Source organism: Pleurodeles waltl, chromosome 4_2 (genome assembly GCF_031143425.1).
Source record: "Pleurodeles waltl isolate 20211129_DDA chromosome 4_2, aPleWal1.hap1.20221129, whole genome shotgun sequence".
Lineage (NCBI taxonomy): Eukaryota > Metazoa > Chordata > Amphibia > Caudata > Salamandridae > Pleurodeles > Pleurodeles waltl.
Genome location: NC_090443.1, coordinates 347,998,493 through 348,019,031, shown reverse-complemented (window position 1 = coordinate 348,019,031; position 20,539 = coordinate 347,998,493). Strand labels below are relative to the sequence as shown.

Sequence of the window (20,539 nt, the reverse complement as noted above, 5' to 3'; positions counted from 1 at the left end):
GTACCTATGGTACCTAGGGCCTGTAAGTTAAGTGTCCTTTGTGGACTGTAGCACTGATTGTGCCACCATGAGTGTGACAAAGGAAAGCATGTCTCCTAGACTGCCCCGCAGACTTGTAGAGCGGATTTTAAACTGATAACTCGACTTTGCCATTTAGGTATATGGCAAGGCCCAAACCTTCTCCTTCCTTTTTAATTTATAATTCACGACTAAGACAGGCCTAACAAGCCTTAAGGCAGGGTGCTGTATATTAAAAGGAAGGATGTATGTTTTTTCATGTCCTGACAGTTGTTTATACTATTGAAAGGATAGTAGCACCATTAGCAAGTATGGAGTAACATGCTGACAACTCAGCAGTGCTAACTTTCAAATGGGGCTACTAAACATGGTACTTCAAGGTGTCAAACCATTCAGTGCACTGAACCAGACTTCTTGCTCAAGTTGAATTTAATGTAACTTTTGCACACATGGCAAATTTAGAAAATTGTCACTGTGTTGCCCAAAGCTCCCAGTAGCCGTTTATGGTTTCACACAAGTAGCTGTCTTCGAGACAGCCTTTTGCCCTCCTGAGGACAGGTGTAAATGGCTCTCAGGAAGTGAAACAAAGGAGCTCCTGCTGGAAGATGGGTGACCTCCTCCTGGCAGGACGGCCAGAGTGTGTGTGAAACCAAAAGGCGAGCTTCAAAGAAGAAGCTGCTCCTGAAGGGCAAATGGTAATCACACATGGAAGGGACTGCTCTTTTTTCACCAAAAAGGCTGGCATCTCAGCAGAGGGGGAGAAGCTGTAGTGAAACTGTTTTGTCAAGGGGCGTATAGCCTCCAGGTAGCTATAACTCTGATTTGGACTAAGGAGCTCCAACAGCAAGAGAAGGGTCCTGCTATGTTGGGAGTGGGCAGAATAGTGCATTCTAGGGTAGCTAAATGACACAATTCGAAGAAAGTGATCATCACTCAGGAGGGGACCTGGTAACCCATTGGCTAATTAGTCGCAACATCCCCCTAGGCTCACTGTGGGTATAAAAGTGCCACCTCTGGCAGCCAGACCTCAGATTACATCTGAAATGGCAAAAGGACCAAAGACAGACTGACCTGTTGTTCCTTGGACCCAGGAAAGACAGGCTGCAAAAAGGCTGGACTGCACCTGCTGCATCTTGGACTGGCAAAGAAAAAACCATGCCTGTAGTGTCCCGCTCGAAGAAAGGCTGTCACAAGCCCCAGACAGTGAAGATGGCTTCAAGAGTCAGTTGGCTGGCTCCCTGTTACAGGCACATGACCATAAAAGCTGAGAAGCCTGCTCCGTGAAATCCCACAGCCAAGGAGGCAGACCACCGCTGGACACCAAGGTGCAGCCTAGGACACCAAGCCCCCAACCCTCAAAGGTTGCACCCTAGTTCGCTGGACCTCCGAGAGTCACTGGAGAGCAGTTTGGTCACTCAGCACATATGTTACTGCCAGTTAAAGGGAACTGCTGGTTTTGCTATAACCAGAGACCGGTAGACCAGTGTCAACTGGATTTGTGCTGGACGTCACCTGGACTTCATGGGACATTGACTCCTGGGGCCAAAGTTGCACCCCCAAGTTTGTGGACCACTTGGTGGCCCCAGGAAGACCCCTCAGCAGCTCAGTATCCTCTGTTGCCTTGAGCATCTTCAGCATCCTGCATCCCTTGCATCAAGACTACTCCATTGACTTCTATAGTGGTTCACCCATAAGACATGGAACTGGACTTGAGACTGTCTAAACTACAAGGTAACTGTTCAACTGGACCTGACTAGTCCCTGTGATTGGCTCTCTATCGATGTTAGACCCCGCAAAAGTTCCTTTTAGCCATTTTCAAGATACTTGTTGTGGCTAACTCTAAAACACAGCTCACAATAGACTACAAATATTTACTTGATTAAGTGAAAAGCAGTTATTTATTGCTTCTATAAAAAAAAAATATCTCCAAAACCCTCAGGTGGATTTTTGTCATTAAGGTGATAACATTAAAACCTATGTTTTTTAAATTGGTGTTGGATTTTTATGGTGCTGCATTTTCTTCTTAATCAATGATGTTGGTATTCTTAATGCTTGACACCTGTTCCGTTGCCAATACTGGACCGCTCTGAGCCACACCCACCCATGACTGAGCTCAGGTTTTACAAACGGACCTGACTAGACCTGATACAGAATCGTGTCTCTATCACATGGTGAGGCCACACAACCACACCATAATAAACCACTTTCCTTGCAGTATGTATGTAAATATGTCTCGCAATGTGTATAGCATGGAAGTAGGCAGGATGTAAGCACAAAACACTGGTGGCACCCAATGAATGATACAATGTACAGAGGCCATACATAGTTGGAGAGCTCTAGTGAATAGGGCTACAATGTTTGTTACAGAGGAAATGCAGCAGGGTAGAGGTATGAATCATGAGCACTTACTGTTTCTTTTCTGCCAGGATCTTTGATGTTCCTCATCCGACGAACCATTGTGAGGTAGAAACCAGTACCAAAGCAGTTCTTCAGGAAGACAGGGGAACCAGAGCAATAGAGCTTCCCTTGTGAAATAATAGCGATCCGATCACCTAGGAGGTCTGCTTCATCCATGTGATGTGTGGAAAGGATAATAGTGCGGCCTGGATATGTAACAAAGGGAATCAATTAGCTAACATGAAAGCTCTCATGCTAAACACATATACGTTTAATTTGCTACAATTGCTAACTTTAATTGATCATTTCCATAACAGAAATATACTGCATTCACCAAAAGAAGAAGATTGGAAGCACTGTCACTCTTTCTTAGGCACGCAAGAACACCTCCCCCCCCACACACACATACACACACACACACAATCACCTTTTGATTGGCACTTCCTCTCACCCATATATTTGACTTCCTTTTTGGCAGATTCAAGTATGGTATTTACAGACGACTAACCACAGCCCGCTTCTTCGTGGTCTCTCCCATAACTTGGCTTCAAAGACACTCCCACCTTTATACGCCACACACATTGTAGACCACACAATCATCCCCAAAGCCCTGACTGCTTCAGAAAATCTCTGATCCAACAATAAATGGTTGGTTTTATCCTAACTTTAAATTCAAAGAATTGTACAAGGAAAGTAGGAATTACATAAGAGAAGATAAATCAAAATACATTGTGCAAATACAGAGAGCTGATCTATATAAATAAAGGAATTGATCTTCCAAGTAGGTAAGTCTTTAAGGTTCCGCAGATCAATATGACTTATAAGACCTGGTAGAAATCTCTAAAATATGTGGGGAACTGACAATGCCAAATAGTGCCACCTACTGGTATTCATCTTGAAGCCCTCACTGATGAGAGTATTGTTTTTAACTCACTCATTCACTATTATTGAGGTCACTTAATAACGCAAGCATGTCTCAGTACAGTACTACTACCAAGACAACCGAGAAAGAGACATGTTGTGACCTCTCCAACAGCTAGAACTCACAGCCGAAGAGACAAACGCTATTTTATTGTTCCTACCTAAAGACTGTCACCCTTCATCTCCAACAAACCACCACTTTAGAATCCATCCTCAAAACCCAATTGCTCAGCCCTGAAAAACTAAGAAATAACAGATTATAAGAGTATTCCAAGTCTAATCTAATGTAAGGCAAAAGTCATCAGTGACGCACATTGAACCCCACCTCAACGTCCCCCAAAATATTTCTCAGAATCTCTAACTTACAATACCACCATCTTCAACATCCAAGCTACACTCCATTCAAAGGTAAGAGTTCTGATATACTGGAATCTAACCATCGACCTTTAAATTAATTATGTTATTACCTGTCATCAGGAAAAGCTTTAATAAACCTCACCTTAAATGGGACAGAACATGTCTAATTAAACAATAGCTTCTTTACATGTGAAAACATTGGCCAAATAACACTAACAGCTAAATATAGTTTTACAGTGTGTAATATAGAGGCATTCACATCACTCATTTCATCACTGTTTTATTGCACTCCGCAAGAGGTGCTTGAACTGGGACACTGGTGACAGATAAGAGGTGCTTTGCCTGTTTTACATTTGGGAAAATACAGTGACAAGCAGTGAAGCCAAAGGGGTGTACAGGCCTGAACTAATCTTGAGACATTCCTTCTTCTACACCCACTATCAGTAACTCTACTAGCTCCACATATAGTTTGTCTTGAAAAGCACTTTTATGCACCTATAACACCCTTCCCTCCACCCTGACATTCAGTGGTGGTCAAAAGTGGGCAAAGAGAGATTACATAGTTTAGCCACATGAATATTTTGGGAGTTAGTCTGTGCTGGGTGAAATCTGGGTAATCTATGGTGATGAAACGTGGTGAGAAAAAGGAAATAATGGAGATGAGGAAAACCTTCCTCTTCAAGTAAGCAGGTTGAAATAACTATAGTGACACACCTCCTAATAGTTCACACCCCAAGAGAGCCCTATACCCTAGGATCATGATATTCCCATGTGTAATAGACATAATATAAGGGGGTTAGTTATTAACGGTTGATCAGCTGGCTTTGTCAGGGGGTCGCCACATTTGCAAAAGCAGGAGCATATCCTAGCAGGTCAATACAACGCCATTACAACTGCTAGGAATGATACCACCTTATAATGGCACTCATTAGAGCATGTAATGGCTCACTGTTAACCTTTGTTAAGTCATTTAAAGCAATGTTATCAATTTTGTCATTTTCAATAAAGCATTACAATTTCAATTAAAAATAGCTTGAGTCTTTCTTTTATTTTTCACATACCACATACCTCAGAAACTTTGAATAAAGCAACAACCCCTAGGAGTAGTTGAAACTGTCTCAAACTCTTCTGGGTCACCAATTGTACCCCTAGGAGACTTACAAGCTGACAGGTGGAAATACCTATGGTGACACCCTCCTAACAGTCCACACCCATACCGAACCCTGAACTGTAACATCATGATGCCCCCCGTATAATAGACACATAGGGGGTGTGGTTAACAGAGGGCAGGCCTACTGGCTTTATCAGGGTGTCACCACATTAATAAATACAGAAATATATCATAACAGATAAAGGCAACACCATTAAAACACCTAGAAATGGTAGTGCTTTACAGACACATTCTTTAGAACATGGTAATGGCTCACTTTTAATTCATTCTGTGATAATGAAGAAAACATTACTATAACCTTCATTAAGACATATGTGAGGAAAATGGTTTATTATATAGTGGCTGCGTGACCTTACCATGTAATAAAGTCAAAGTTCCTTATTAGGTCCAGTCAGGTTAATTTGTAAAACCTTAGCTCAGTCCTGAGTAGCTGTGGCACAGAGCAGTCAGGCTTCGTCAAAGAAACAAGTGTAAAGCATTTAGAAGAACCAAAACAGCTGAATAAGATGAAAAAAACTACATAATAAAAATCTAATACCAATTTATAAATATAGGGTGTATTTTTATCTTTAAATAGACATCTCAGTGGCCAGGCGCCACTGACAGGGGTGCTTGGCCGACGGCTGTGCTGGGGTCTCGAAGAGCCCCGACAGAGAAGCGAAGTGAGTGGCCCCTCTGCCTGCCTCAAGAGAGGCAGCCCGGGAGGCGGTAAGCTGCAAGTGGAGGGCGAAGAGGCGGGGCAGGTGAGAGGCAGTGACAGGCCATTCCGGGACTGGGGCATCTGGGCCGCAGCGCGAGACCCCGGAGTGAGGCAGCCAGGCCGAGCGCATGCGTGAGGCCCGGGAAGAAGATAGCGGCTGAACCTGGCCTGGACCCCCAACCCCTTCTGAAGTGCTCTTGGGATGCTCGGCCGACGGCGGAGCTGGGGCCCTAGAGAGGCCGGGGTAGAAGCGAACAGCCCCACCACATGCCACCAGGACAGTGCGGAGGCCGCCCGGCAAGAAAGGAGGACTGAGTGGGGGCAAACAGAAGGTGAGGAGGCGGTGCAGCTGGAGAATGGTGGTGGGCCGGCCAGGGACTGAGGCAGCTGGGAGTGGTGCGGCTGGGTCGGGTGCGTGCACGGGCCCAGGGGCCGCTGCTTGTCCTGGAACTGGGCCCTGGCCCCTCTTGGAGTACCCCTGGGGTTGGCTGCACCGAAGGGCAGAGTGTAGACCACGAGGTGGCGCAGCTGAAGAGCCAGAGTCGCCACGCCGTAGTGAGATGGCCGGAGATGGTTGAAACGGCCACTCCAGGAGAAGGCCACAAACCTAGAGACTGACCTGAGTGAGTAGATCAATTCAGGCAACGTGGAGCGTGCACTGGAGAAATGCGATCCCCCGGCCTTTGGAGACAGGAATGCAGCAGATCGGAAAGTGGTGTGGACAGGTGAAGCAGCAGTGACTATACGTGCCTTGCTCCTAACCCAGGCGCTGCTGCCTCGTGGTGAGATAGTGTATGGAAGTGAGCTTTCATTGAAGGTGGGCTGTAAAAAGAGACCTTGAGTGTATACTGGGGCTCCGCGAGGCTTGGGGTCCCATAGCAAAGAACCCAGCTAACCTTGCTGAAGGGAGCCGGGTCCTGGCTGGGGCCTGGTAGTATCCGCTGCTGAGGAAACTGTGTATTAAGGGAGCTATAATGGGCAAGGACAAGCCGGCATGGACCGCCTCGGCACAAACGTGCATGGATCAATTTACTATGGGCCCCAGCGATACTCATGTTGGAGAACTGGCATCGGGGGAAACCACTACCCGCTGGAGACCTGGCAACCATTCTTCAGGCCATCCAGATGTCCCAAACAGCGGTGGAAGCCAAAATTGGGGAGGTCAGGGTCAACGTAACACTAGTGCGCCAGGATCTCTGCAATGCCACTGCTTGGATCACAGAAGCAGATTCGAGAATATCTGCTATGGAAGATGAATTGATCGCCTTGAAATCACAAGTGTCCACGCTATCGGCCCGTACATCAGAACTGCATCGCAGGGCAGAGGATGCTGAAAACAGATCCAGATGCAATAACCTTTGTTTCGTAAGCCTTCCAGAGAACAGCCTCTTTCTTGGAGTATTGGTTCAGATCCGGGATGTCTGGAGATCGCCTCACACCATGGTTCACCATAAAGCAAACCCACAGGGCTCTGCAAGCCAAGCCGCCGCCGCCGCCGGGCTCCCCGCCAAGACCGGTAATACTTTGGTTATTCAACTTTAAAGACAGGGATGCGGTGCTACAGGAGGCACACTCCAAAGGTGATCTGTGCTGCAACAGAGCAAAGGTCCTTATATTTCCCGATTATACGAGAGATGTTCAATTGCAATGCCGATCCTATACGGAAGTCAAGCAGAAACTGGGAGCGAAGGAGATACCTTACTGTATTGTTTTTCCTGCAAGGCTCTGAGTGGTGCATGACAGTAAGAAATACTTTTTTGAGAATCCTACGATGGCGTGGACATGGATAACTGAAGATGTCCCTCTGGGTCCCCCATTGGTGGCCCACAACAGGAAAGACAACCAATGGACAGTCAGTGGAGGCGGCAGTGGCAGCGCACATGATCCAAGAGCCGCAGTGCGCAGCGGGGCTTGCGCTCTGGCTCCCCTGTGGCCCCGTTGGAAGGTACCTCACCAAGGACCCTACCAGAACATCCAGCAAGCAATGGAGCTGGTGGAGCCGAGGGGGAGCCACGGGCAATGGGGCTGACACCTGACCACTTGGAAGCAGCTAGTGACTCCGACCTGTCCCAAAGTCTGGTGCTGTAAATTCAATAATGAGAAGGGAGGGGAGAGAGGGTGAGTGAAACCCAAACTAAGCACATGTTACACTATAACTGCCTAATATCTAACGCTCTTTAATTCAACACTATGGAGGGGTCCACCACTGCCCGTTAGATTGGGGTTTATAACTCACTGTGTTAGAGAGTAAGATGCTTTGTAAGGGCGACAGATGCTTCTTGGGAGAAGTATGGGGTGGGATGGGAATTGGGGGGTATGGGAGTTCAGGCCATGTAACAAGGCATTTGTTACTGTTGTCTAGGTTCATTGTTTGCTTGCCATTACTAACAAATGCAGAGGGAGGTTGGCATAAACCGCTGTATAGCAAAGAGTACGACACACAACGGGACACTATGCTTACTCTACTGGGGGGGACACAAAGGATACCCGGGAGGACCCATGGGTAGAAATTCATTTGCCATACACCCACAGACAGAATGGGACCGGTACATATTATCTCATGGAACATTAATGGTCTTTTAGACAAGATCAAACGCACAGCTGTACTCGCATACATTCACCACCACCGACCTGACATACTCATGCTGCAGGAGACTCATCTCCTAGGGGACTGCTCTCCGTTACTGGCCCGTAAGGGCTTTGGCATGGTACACTATGCCGAGTTTGTGCGCGGCTCGAGTGGAGTAGCAATAACGCTCTACTGCTCATTTCCTATGGTGGTCACACAAGGGTAGAGAGACCCACAGGGGCAATATGTGACCTGACTGGGAAAGTTGAAGGCCTCACAATCAATGCCATTAGTGTATATGCCCTGCCTGCAGCTGTGCGCAGCACTCTAAACGATCTTACCAACCTGCTCCTAGATCTACACGGGGAGCCACCATGTTAGGGGGAGACTTCAATGCAGTTCCCGACCCCACGTTGGACGTGACTGGGTCCCCATTGGCCCACAGGCAAGCCACGGCCGCCGTATTGTCGGGGTGGCTGGGGTCCACGGGACTATGCGATGCGTGGAGGGTGTGGCACCCACGGCACTGTCACTTTACACACACTTCGGCAGCACACCATACGCAATCTAGAATTGACCTTGTTTTATTGCCGGCCACTGATTTCCGCCACCTCACGCACATTGAAATTTTACCACGTGGTATATCTGACCATGCGCCACTCTGATTTGTTATAGGGCCCGCTCAGGCGGTGGTCCGCCCTATGTGATGAATGAAAGCATGGTACTTGCAACACAAACCTCATGTCCAGCAATTGAAACAAGCACTCTAGGAATATTTTGCCCTCAACAGGGATTTGGTTCCCTCACCGGGAGTTCTTTGGGCCGCCAGCAAGGCAGTGATGCGGGGGAAGGCCAGGAGCCTTGTCTGCTCTGAGGTGATCCCAGACACTTCGCATTGCTGAGCTCGAAGCCCGGGCAGTCCGTCTGGAAGCAGAACAAAGTGCGCAGCCGAGCGAAGTAGTGGCCAGACAACTCCTACTGATTCGAGAGGAAATCCGTGACCACTTTCTGGAGGCAGCTAAATACCTTTGGCGAGCGGTCAATGCTAGGGTGTATGGATGGGGGGACAACAATGGGAAGTTGCTTTACTGGTTGGCCTCCCATAATCAATTATCTAGAATTATCCCCTAAATTTTTAACGCACGTGGAGAACCTGCCTCCAAGCTCCAAGATGTGGCAGACACATTTGCCTCTTATTACGAGGTGCTATATTGGGTCATGGCAGTGATTGACTCAGATCATACCCGCCAATTCTTAACAGACATTCCCCTCCCCGAATTGCCCCCTGCGGAAGCAACAATACTAGACAAGTGAAGAAAACGGGGAGGCCATCTCCTCGCTGGGGGTGGGTAAGACTCCTCGACCTGACGGGCTCCCATTGGAGAATTATAAAATATTCTGGGACGACCTGATACAGCACCTTAAAGCCTTGTATGAGGAAGTGGATCGATGGGGCTCCTTTCCGGAAGGGCTAGATGTAGCCACTATTGTGGTACTCCCCAAAACTCAACCACAGTCACTGCTATGTGCTGAATACAGACCAATATCCCTTATTAATAGAGAAGTGAAGATTTACGCGGCAATTCTAACCTCACTTCTTAAAAGGGTGCTGCCACTGATGATTCACCCGGATCAGTGTGGATTCATGGCCAACGAAGCGTGCAACATTGTATACATCGTTTACATATGGCTTTAGCCCAGCGCCACCAGTTGCTCAAGAACCTAGCCCTTCTATTTATTGATTTTGAAAAGGCCTTTGACACTGTTGACTGATGATTTCTCTTCCTAGTATTACATCGTGCAGGTTTGGGACCTAGATTCTGTCAACTAATCCATGCCTTAAATGCCAACCCCACAGCCCGAGTGCAGGTCAACGGTACCCCATCTTCTACATTTCTTGTCTGCAGGGGAACGCGCCAAGGCTGCCCCCTATCCCCTCTCCTTTTTGCCCTAGACATTGAGCCTTTGGCACAACTGATCAGAATAGACCCACTATATTGTGGCTGGAATTGGGGAACAGCCTCTGAAGACTGAGTGGCCTTGTATGCTGACGATGTTCTACTCTATATGATGGAGCCCAGTGAAACTGGCCCGAGGAGCTTCCACCTCCTGCATTGCTATGAAGAGGCATTAGGGCTCAAAATGAACCCCACCAAATTGGTGTTGGTGTCACTAGCACTGTTGCGAGCTTGCTATGATTGGCAGGGGGTGGTGCCCATTCGCCGGCTGAGCTTTAAATACCATGGTATATGGGCGGCCCTCCTTCCGGAACTCATGTGGACTCTAAATCTGGCACCCCTCTTATCCTGAATCAAAACGGACCTACAAAGGTGGCAAGCACTGCCGTTAAACATCCTGGGCCACGTGGCCTTATATAAGATGATGGTACTACCACACATTTTATATGTGCTCCAGAACTTTCCGTTCTGGATCCCACATTCCTGGTTTCATGCACTGGAGAGAACTACCACCTCATTCCTCTGGTATGGCGCAAGACACCTGATTGCGTTACAGCACTGCCAAAGGGTGGTATATGTTGGGGGGATGGGGATGGCTAACCCCTACCTGTACTACTTAGTGACACAACTCTTGGTGGTGCAGTATAATGGGAGGTGGCCAACCCGGCCTATCAGCTAGAACTAACCACACAGGGCTTTCCACGTATTTTAGATCTTCTTTACGGCTCACCACTTCCCGAGAGATGGATCCAGTGACTAAAGCGGTCTTTCTCACATGATGAGCAGCAAGGTGGCATACCCAGTGAAACAATGTCATCACCCAGCAGACTCCACTGTGGCACGGCACATGCTGAGCGAATCAGCCACACTGACACGGTTTGCAAAATGGGACCTCGTGGGCATTTCACAACTGGGCGATGTATGGAAGGAGGATGCCATGCAATCCTTTCAAGATTTGCAATCTGACTTTCAACTCTCCTGCACACAGTTCTTTAAATACCTCCAACTCCAACATGCCCTGGGCAAGCACTTGTCCCGCACAGACTCAGTGCCAGAGAACAGTCCACTAGAGGCTAAGCTGCTAATGGGAGCCCTCGGGAAAAAAGGGGTTTCCCAAATCTACAAGATGTTAATTAACAACGCTCCAACCTAAACCGTATCAGGGACAATTGGGAGGGCTGGTTGGGACCCATTGAGGAGGCTGACTGGGTGGAAGCGCTAATGGCACCCAGAATACTGGCAGTGTCTGCAAGACTGCATGCGATGCAGCTATACTTTTTGTATGGGGCATACCTTTCCCTGACCGGCTATAACGGGTGGATCTCCGCCCCTCTGCTCAGTGTCCATGGTGTGTAAGGAGCTCTGCAGACTTCTTTCATATGGTCTGGACATGCCCGATAATACAGGTGTACTGGGGTAAGATAAATTACGAATTGAATGTAGCGCTGAAGAGGGAGCAACAGATGTCCCCAAAACTGGTCCTGTTGGGCAAAATGGAGGAGTTGGAAGGAACGAGAGCCGATCGTACGTTTGTTGGTGCCGCCATGCTGGTGGCAAAGAGAGACATTGCAGCCACCTGGAACCCTCCCAAAGGGGCGTCCCTCCAGAAATGGAGGCGCGGAGTTGACTGGTGTGCAAGCCAAGAAAAATCGGTTGACGAGGCGAGGGGCTGACCCATAAGCATGCAAAGGTGTGGGGGAAATGGTTGGGTCTTCTCCCATGAACAAATATGACTGTGTGTTACGTACTATATAACAATGTTGTTGATATGGTCAAAGGATATTGTCACTATAAGAATGACTCAAAGCTGGCTGCGCCAGGCCTTACCTGTGCAAGGTTTTTCTTTCTTCTTCTCCTTCCTTTCTTTCCCTTTTTCTCAAACCAATAAAAATTGTTTATAAAAAAAAAAGAAAAATAGACACCTCAACCACAAAAATCCAGCAGAGGGTTCCGGAGATATGAATTTTAAAACAAAACAATAAATCACAGATATCCAGTTACAACAATAAATCATTTTAATCTACTGCAACATGTGGTTTAGGGTTAGTCATGACAAGTAACTGGAAAATGGCAGTTAAGGCACTCTTGTGATGACCAGCTCTGGTCAGAAGCCAGTCACTGGGACCAATAATGTCCAGTTGACTAGTTACCTCGTAGTTAAAACTGTCTCCAGTTTAACTCAAGGGCCTTCTGACGAACCACCATAAAATTAATGAATTGATCCTGATGCAAGGGATGCAGAATGCTGAAGATGCTTGAGGATCCTTAGGATGTTGAGCCAGTGTAAGGGATCTTCCTGTGGCCACCTCTTGGTCCATGAACATGGAGAGACAACTTTGGCCTCAGGGGTTGATGTGCGTCAAACTATGGTTGAAATGCCGCCTACTGGTGTACTGGTCTGTGATTACGGTGAAACCAGTGGTTCCCTTTAACTGGCAGGAACCTCCTTGCTGGGCAACCAAACTGTACTCTGATGACTCTCCCAGGTCCAGCAGACTCAGGCACAACTTTTAAGGGTCAGGACAGCAGCGATCTAGCATTCTTGGCCACTGACTCGACAAGACAGGCATCTTAAATTTTTATGTCGTTGTGACTGTAACAGGGAGTCAGCCAACTGACCCTTGCAGTCACTTTATCTGTTTGGAGCACAGATATGAGTTTTCTTTGAGCGGGACACCACTGGCACAGTCCTTTCTTTGCTAGCCCAACGTGCAGCAGTTGTAGTCCAGTCTATGGTGCAATATCCATTTGCTGGGTTCAGGGAACAGCATTGCATTCCTTATTCTGTCCTATCTCGAGTACAGATGTTGTTTGAGATCTGGATGGCAGGGGTGCAACTTGTATGCCCAGTTCTTGCCCTCTGGGTATGGGGCAACTACTAGCCATGGGCTACCAAGCCCCCTCTCGCCTAGCGATGGCTTCTTGTGAAGTTTGGAATCTAGCTAGCCCAGAATTCACTATGCTGTCCACTCCTAATATGGCAGAACTCTGGTATGTGGCGCTCCATAGCCCATACCAAAGGTGTGGCTACCTGGGGGCTACACGCTCACAGGAAAAATGGTTTGCCTAAGGCTTCCCCCTCTCTGTTCAAGATGCCAGCTTGTCTGCTAAAACAAATCAGTGGCCCCTCTTGTGGCTGACTACCATTTGCCCTTCAAAGGCGGCTTCCCCTTTGAAGTTCAACTTTTGAGCTTGCAGCCTCTTTGGCCATTATGCCAGGAGTAGGGCACAACACTTTCAATGACAGGCCCTTTGTGGTCCTTCCTGAGAGTCATTTGCTTCTTCCCAGGAGAACTCAAGGCTGTGTCAAGTAAACAGCCTGTGTGCCAGTGTGAAGGGTCACTGGAAATATTTGGGCAATTAAAAGTGGCAACCTTTTAAAGTCGCCATTTGTAGTAAAGTTACATTAAATTTGACTTAACCATTGATTCAGGTTTAACGCAATGATTCTGTTGATACCTTTAAGCACCATACTTAGTAGTCACATTCAGAAGTTAGTTTTGCTGAGTGTTCCACGTGTAACCACGTACTTGCTAATGAAGCTACTATCCTTTCCATAGCAAAACCGGCAATGTGGGGTTTTTACTGTCAGGACATGTAAAATATATGTCCTACTTTTTAGCACACAGCATCCTGCCTTGAAACTCTTTAGGCCTGCCTTAGGGGTTACTTGTATATATATATATTAAAATTGAAGGTTTGGGCTTTGCCATGATTTTAAATTGTTAAGTCGAGATAGCTGTTTAATACTACTCTGCCAGCCAGCAATGACAGGCTGGGAGTCATACTTTGCTTTGTCACATTAGTGGTGGCACAATAAGTGCTGCAGTCTACGAGGGACACTTTAACCTGCAGGCCTTGGGTATCCCTGGTACCACATACTAGGGACTTATATGTAAGTCACCTTATGCCAATTGTGGGTGAGCAATTTAGACATATACCACTTAGCAGGTCAGAGCACAGGTACTGAGGTTTGTTTGACAGGATTCAGTACATTTACAGAGTCGAAAAACCAGCAGCATCATCCAAAAAGTTTGGGGCGATCATGCAAAAAGAAGCATTTCCTCACACCATATAAAACATAATTAATTATATCAGGGTCAATGAAATATAAGCATGTGTTTTAGTTCTACTTTCAACCATGTTGCAAGCGCAGCATCAAGAGACACCAAAATGAATACCCATGACCAAGCACCTGAACAAAGTCCAATCTCTAAGAATACTTGAAACTGTATGAAAACATAGGGTGATATTGGAAAAAATGTAGTGGTCTCCTGTGGGGACTGTTGTACTCTGGCAGCTCCACAAACATTTGGGAACATGTTGTGGTACCCCTACCACAAGTGGTGTACCACAAGTGGAATATGCACATTTTAAATTGCTCCCACAAGGGCTTATGGAGTGCACCAAGCCTCAGCTGATCAGAGCCACGAGGTGTTCCTTTGATATGGCCACCAAGGGGAAAGTATATTTTTTTTATTCAAGAGCTGCCGTGATCCAACCTGGGGCATCCACAGTATTTATTTATTTTCCTTTTTCGTGGGGAATGTGGCAGAAGCCCTGGTGATCCCATCTGGCTCCCTGCATGCTGGGCCCACCTTGCCCCCTTATGTGGCCTTTCATTTAGATTTTTAGAAGTCCTGAAATAAATGTCACATCTTCTCCATGGTGTGGACTGGATAGACAATCAAGAGCCTACTATCCACTTGGAATGGGCCAATCAGGTCATATCTAGATTCCAACGGTTCATATATCTCTAACATGTTACCATCATTTACCAGTTAATGCCTACTCTGAGTGCCTTTTTGACTACTAGTAACTAAAATATGTCAGAACAGATTTACACCAAACAACAAAAAAGGCACATGTTCTAAGAAAAGTTCTACCTTTTTGCTACAGTTGGTCTAATTCCGAATAGCCATTTTCTCTGTATTAGAGAGCAAACATTTCTAAGGGAAATCACATTTTTCAGACCTACCCTTTATCTTGGCACCCACTTTACAGATCTGTGTGAGACCTTCTGTTAAAGAGCAAAAGTGAATGAACTGATCTTTTTCTGTGGAGCATTTTGTATAGATTCATCAGTTGACACAAAAGTTATTAAATAAGCAAAAAATGTTTTTCTTATGGACACTATGACCTAACTATATCTAAATAGTTGGCGACCACCACTGTGAAATAAAACACAGTGGCGATGGCCACAGTGTCGTTAAGGAGGGGAGTGGTTAAAAAAGTAGTTTTCTCATTTCAGCTCTAATAGGAAATTTTGCTCACATCAACAGCCCAAATGGCTGAATGGATGTATACCAAATTTGCCATGAAAGAAGAACTTTACTTGGATCGCAATTCTTTTTGGTTTGGTATAAATCCGTTCAGTAGTTTTTGGAATAAAAGAATTTAAAAAGTTTCAGAGCAGCCTTTAAATAGTTTTGAAGACTGCTGCTGTTTTAATTCACGAGTTATGACTCCCAAAACATGTCAATCACATTTGAAGTTTTCTTTTTTTTGCAAAAACTGATTGGCTGGATTAGGGCTGAAATATGTTTTTTTCTGCCATCTTGAAAGGCATGAGTTGGCTTAGATTTGTGAGTTTTTGCACTGTGAAAAATACAATTCCGCTCTCATGAGGGCCCATCCCCAACGATGAATGATCCCTGAGCAGTAGTCAGAGGTTCTTAGACCTATGGAAAATACAAGACACTCCTGAGAATAAAAAACACCTAAAACAGTGCATAACTCGTGAGTTGGAAACAGCACAAGAGCTCTTCAGCAGCCATTTCAGGTGCTGGACTTGAATGCCATTTTGTGCCTCAATGATGAATCCCTTCGACCTACGAGTTTAAGGTACTATAAAAAAAAAGTGCACAAACAAAGCTAGACACTAACATAGGAAGGCATTAATTAGGACGCAGGTCCTCTATCCACCCTCTCTGCACAGTGCCCGCTGTAGATTGGTAACATGGCCTGAACCAAGGCTGTGTACACTGGGGGTGGTGGGTTGCCTATCCACAGTGTGTTTGGCCCAGGGCCATAGATCTTTTGAAGTCATATTTAAGTCTGAGATTCCATAGAAAAGGCATAATTTGTTTCTTAATAACTTTGCATAAAACGTTTGCCAAAAAAATGTATTCAGTTTGGCCAGACCCTGTGCCCCCCTACCAGATAGAAGGTTGGGAATAGAACCGGGCTGCAGGTAAAGCCCTGCTCACTAAACACCCACTGCACATGGCCAAAGGCTGAGCACAGTGAAATTGGGTGCCCACTGCAGCTAGGATGCATGGCCTGGCAGCAGGCCAGGTCTTGCAGCCAACTCCTGTTGCACATGGCCAAAGGATGTGTACAGAATGGGATGGGCAGTCATTGGAATGTTGGAGGAAGGTCTGAACGCATGCCGGGAGCTAAAACCCACCCCAGTTGTGCTCAGCCATAGGCCTTGTGCAGCATGGATTGGGTGGCCACATTGGCATGGGCACGGGCCTGGCACAGGCCAAGCCCTGTGGCTAACCTCCGCTGTGCACTACGGAAGGCCATGTGCAGCAGGGGCTAGGTAATCATAGCATGGTTGGGAGCACAATCTGACCCCAGGCTAAGCGTTTACAGCCAACTCCTGCAGCACATAGCCAAAAGTCATAAACTTAATGGATTAGCGAGCCACATCAGGTTGGCGACAGAACACACAACATAACTCATGGTCGACTGCCATGAACAAAACACATTTTTGTCAATAGCAGCAACAACTGGGTCAAAAGTCGATTACGTTGTGTGTTGTGTGCATTCCTAAACATAACTAACACACTTCACTGGTTCTGTGTTTGAGCCTAAAACATAACTCACTTTTTACCTGTTTTTGTGGGGAGGCCGTCCTGCTAAATAATATGCCTTGTAGAAATATCCATGGGACTTTTAACTTCCAGTCATAAGAAAATTCATGCTCTCAAGTTTCAAAGTTATACTGGCGATGGGGTGAGCAAGGGGTAACACTTGCTACGTCGCTGCAAGCCATGACGTCACCCACATAACAGACAGCCAACTGGAATGTCAAATTTGGAAATGTGTGCTCTCACCGTCTCCTACACCCAGTTCATTACCTTGCCGATATTTCAGCAAAAGATCCCAGATAGACCTTCGGGAATAGGGGTCTACACCAGATGTTGGTTCATCCAAAACCACAACCTTTGCTTCGCCCACAAATGCCAAGGCAACAGATAGCTTCCTCTGCATTCCACCTACAAGACGCAAATAGGGGAAACAAATCAGAGCATACATTTAGATAAAGTTGCAATAATAGGAGGACAAAAACATGGTTGCACCCAAATATATTCCATAAAAAATGTACCTGGTCTAGAATCAGCATTCTACTTGACATGTTAAGAAAACATACCACAGTTTATTGCTCCTTTTTTTAATATCAGACAACGTCGCTTTTACCTTAGCGCTGGTAGCTGTTCGTAAGCCTTGTGATGGAGTGATCCCAAACTGAGGGTGCTCTTACTAGGGATCAAATTCCCCAAGCATCAGTCTCAACCCATGTCTGTATGTTCATAGTCCTCATTTAGTTGTGCTATCTGATCCTGAAAGGTTTAGGCTCTGATTTATACTTTTTGGTGCAAAACTGCACCAAAAAGTTTAGAACCACCTTGCACCATTTCTGTGCACCAGCCAGGCACCATATTTATGGAATAGTACAAGCCGGTGGAAAGGATGGGCTAGCGTAAAAAAAAATTACATAAGCCGGGTGGGGCTGGCGCTGTGGAAGAAGGGGGTTTTGCACCAAAAAATATTGTTAGGCAGGTTAGAGTAAAATAAATGACTCTAACCTGTCTAGAGTCATTTTCTGACATAAAACCATCCATACCACATGACTCTTGTCTTAGAAAAGACAGGAGCCATGCCCACCACCTCAATGACCAGCACAGTGGACCTGGGTCCCCTGGGCATGGCCACTGCACCCAGTGCCATGTAGGGGGGCCTATTTCGGGACCCCCTAAGGCACTTTAAAACATAAAATGCAATACTTACCTGTACTTACCTGGGATGGCGTCCCCCATCCTCCGCAGTCTCTCTGGGGTGTGTGGGGGGGTGTCCCTGGGGCCTGGGTAGGGCACCTGTGGGCATGTTCCACCATGGAAATAGGCCTTCAGGTCCCCTAACGCCTGCCCTGACCCAGGTGTTAAAAAATGGGGCAAAGCAAGATTTGCCCCATTTTATGATCCCTCCTCCCTCACGTGCACCTCATTAAGGCAAGATAGGTTTCCACTTCCAAAAAAATTACTTTAACTCCATAAATTTGGCGCTAGATGAGTCTAGCGCCAAAGTATAAATATGGAGTTAGTTTTGCACCGAATTAGAGTAAAAAAAAATTACGCTAATTCGGTGCAAACAGAGTATAAATATGCCCCCAATTGCTATAGGTTTAGGGCCTGATTTATACTTTTTAGAGCCGCATTTGCACAATTTTTTTACTCAAAAGCGGTGCAAACTTACAAAATATAATTGAATTTTGTAAGTTTGCACCGCTTTTGCGTCAAAAAATTATGCAAATGCGGCACAAAAAAAAGTATAAATCAAGCCCTTAATACATATTTCTGTGCTTATTGTTTGCGCCTTCACAGGTGGGGCTGCATCAGCGTTATTTTTCTCCAATTGTTCCCTTTCCTAACTGCAATTGTAGGTTATGACCATGGATACCTCCATGTGGGTTATCAGCTACCGGTACTACTCAAATAAATACAAAAAGGTTCATACCACATCATATTTCAGTAAAGCAAGCAATTGAACATTAGATTAAAATTATCTGAAGACGTGATTCTGACACAAAATAAACTCATTTCTACCAAAAACAATTAAAGTAAAATCACTTATTTGGGAAGACATTAGATCAGAAATCTGTGATCACCTGACAGGTACTGAGCCTCTTCGTCTCTTTTCTGTGGGATGCCCACGTCTCCCAGCATGTCCTCCATCTCCTTCTCCGCCTGCTCCTTGGATTTGCCTTTTAGCTGGGCATAGAACAGAATGTGTTCTGCCACTGTCAGGCTGAAATAAATGATCCAGAAAATGATTTTTCAAGAGCATTGCACTCATGCACTCAGAAGCTTACTATGTCTGGAACATGGCTATCGTACAATGAACAGCTACAGAAAAGGTGATGTTATTTTTCGAGACGTTTACCTAGTAATGCATGTGTTTTACAACATTATTCATGGGACACATATTAAGAGTCGAAGCGAACCCCATAATCTAGAAGAGAGGAGGGAGGCAAGGTACCCTCACGTAAAGGAGAATTACCGTGTCATTGAATTAGAGGACACCCATGACTGTCTGCAGGTAGGTGTAATATGCGATCCTGTGGCACTATTAGTCAGTCATGGCCTTCTAATGTTGTGCTGGGGACAGGGATTTTATTGCCTGAAACCAGAATCCACACCTGAACAACAAGGCCATAGACTAGTCCGTTTTAAGCACAGGCTCGTACCCAGGAATATATGCTTGGGGGGGCATGGCCCGAGTAATGACAGCAACATAAAAGAGTGGTTCAGTTGGTGGGAAAAAAATATCCTTCTGAATTGTTTAAAACATGTTTACATTTTGGTAAGATCGTAAAGACTGCTGGAAGGAGGACAGGCAGTGTCAGTAAGTGTATACATTTTGGGATAATGTGGGAGGGGCTCACAGAAGGTCTTTGGTTTGCTTAGTGAATACACGAACCTTGGGTCATATTTATACTTTTTGACGCAAAACTGCGCTAACGCAGTTATGCGTCAAAAAAATTAGCGCCGGCTAACGCCATTCTGAAGCGCCATGCGGGCGCCGTATTTAATCAATGACGTTAGCCGGCGTTAGCCGCCGGCGCTGCCTGGTGTGCGTGGAAAAAAACGACGTACACCAGGCAGCGCCGGCGTAGGGGGATATGGAGCTTGGGCGTCAAAAAATGGGGCAAGTCATGCTGAGGCAAATATTTCGCCTCAACCCGATTTGCGCAATTTTTTTCGACTCCCAACCCCCATAGAAATGACTCCTGTCTAAGCAAAGACAGGAGTCATGCCCCCTTGCCCAATGGCCATGCCCAGGGGACTTCTGTCCCCTGGGCATGGTCATTGGGCATAGTGGCATGTAGGGGGGCACAAAAATGCAACAAAAAAAAAAAAAAATAATGACTTACCTGAACTTACCTTAATGTCCCTGGGATGGGTCCCTCCAGCCTTGGGTGTCCTCCTGGGGTGGGCAAGGGTGACAGGGGGTGTCCCTGGGGGCATGGGAGGGAACCTCTGGGCTCCTTCAGAGCCCACAGGTCCCTTAACGCCTGCCTTTTCCAGGCGCTAAAAAACGGCGCAAAAGCGGCCGTACGTCATTTTTTTTGACCCGCCCACTCCCGGGCGTGAATTTTGCCCGGGAGTGTAAATACGGCGCACATGCCTCGGAGTAAATTTTTTAGACGGGAACGCCTA

General features: G+C 46.4%; 1 protein-coding gene across 3 annotated transcripts in view; it reads right to left on the bottom strand.

Moving 5' to 3' along the window:
* Positions 1–20,539, bottom strand: part of ABCA4 (ATP binding cassette subfamily A member 4) — a 1,046,570-nt gene that overhangs the window by 349,276 nt on the left and 676,755 nt on the right. For all 3 annotated transcript variants that reach the window (XM_069231419.1, XM_069231421.1, XM_069231420.1), the window contains 3 exons: positions 18,988–19,127; positions 17,180–17,317; positions 2,428–2,621 (listed from right to left, as the gene is read on the bottom strand). In XM_069231419.1, coding sequence (XP_069087520.1) covers positions 2,428–2,621; positions 17,180–17,317; positions 18,988–19,127 — 472 coding nt within the window. The remainder of the gene's footprint in view (positions 1–2,427; positions 2,622–17,179; positions 17,318–18,987; positions 19,128–20,539) is intronic.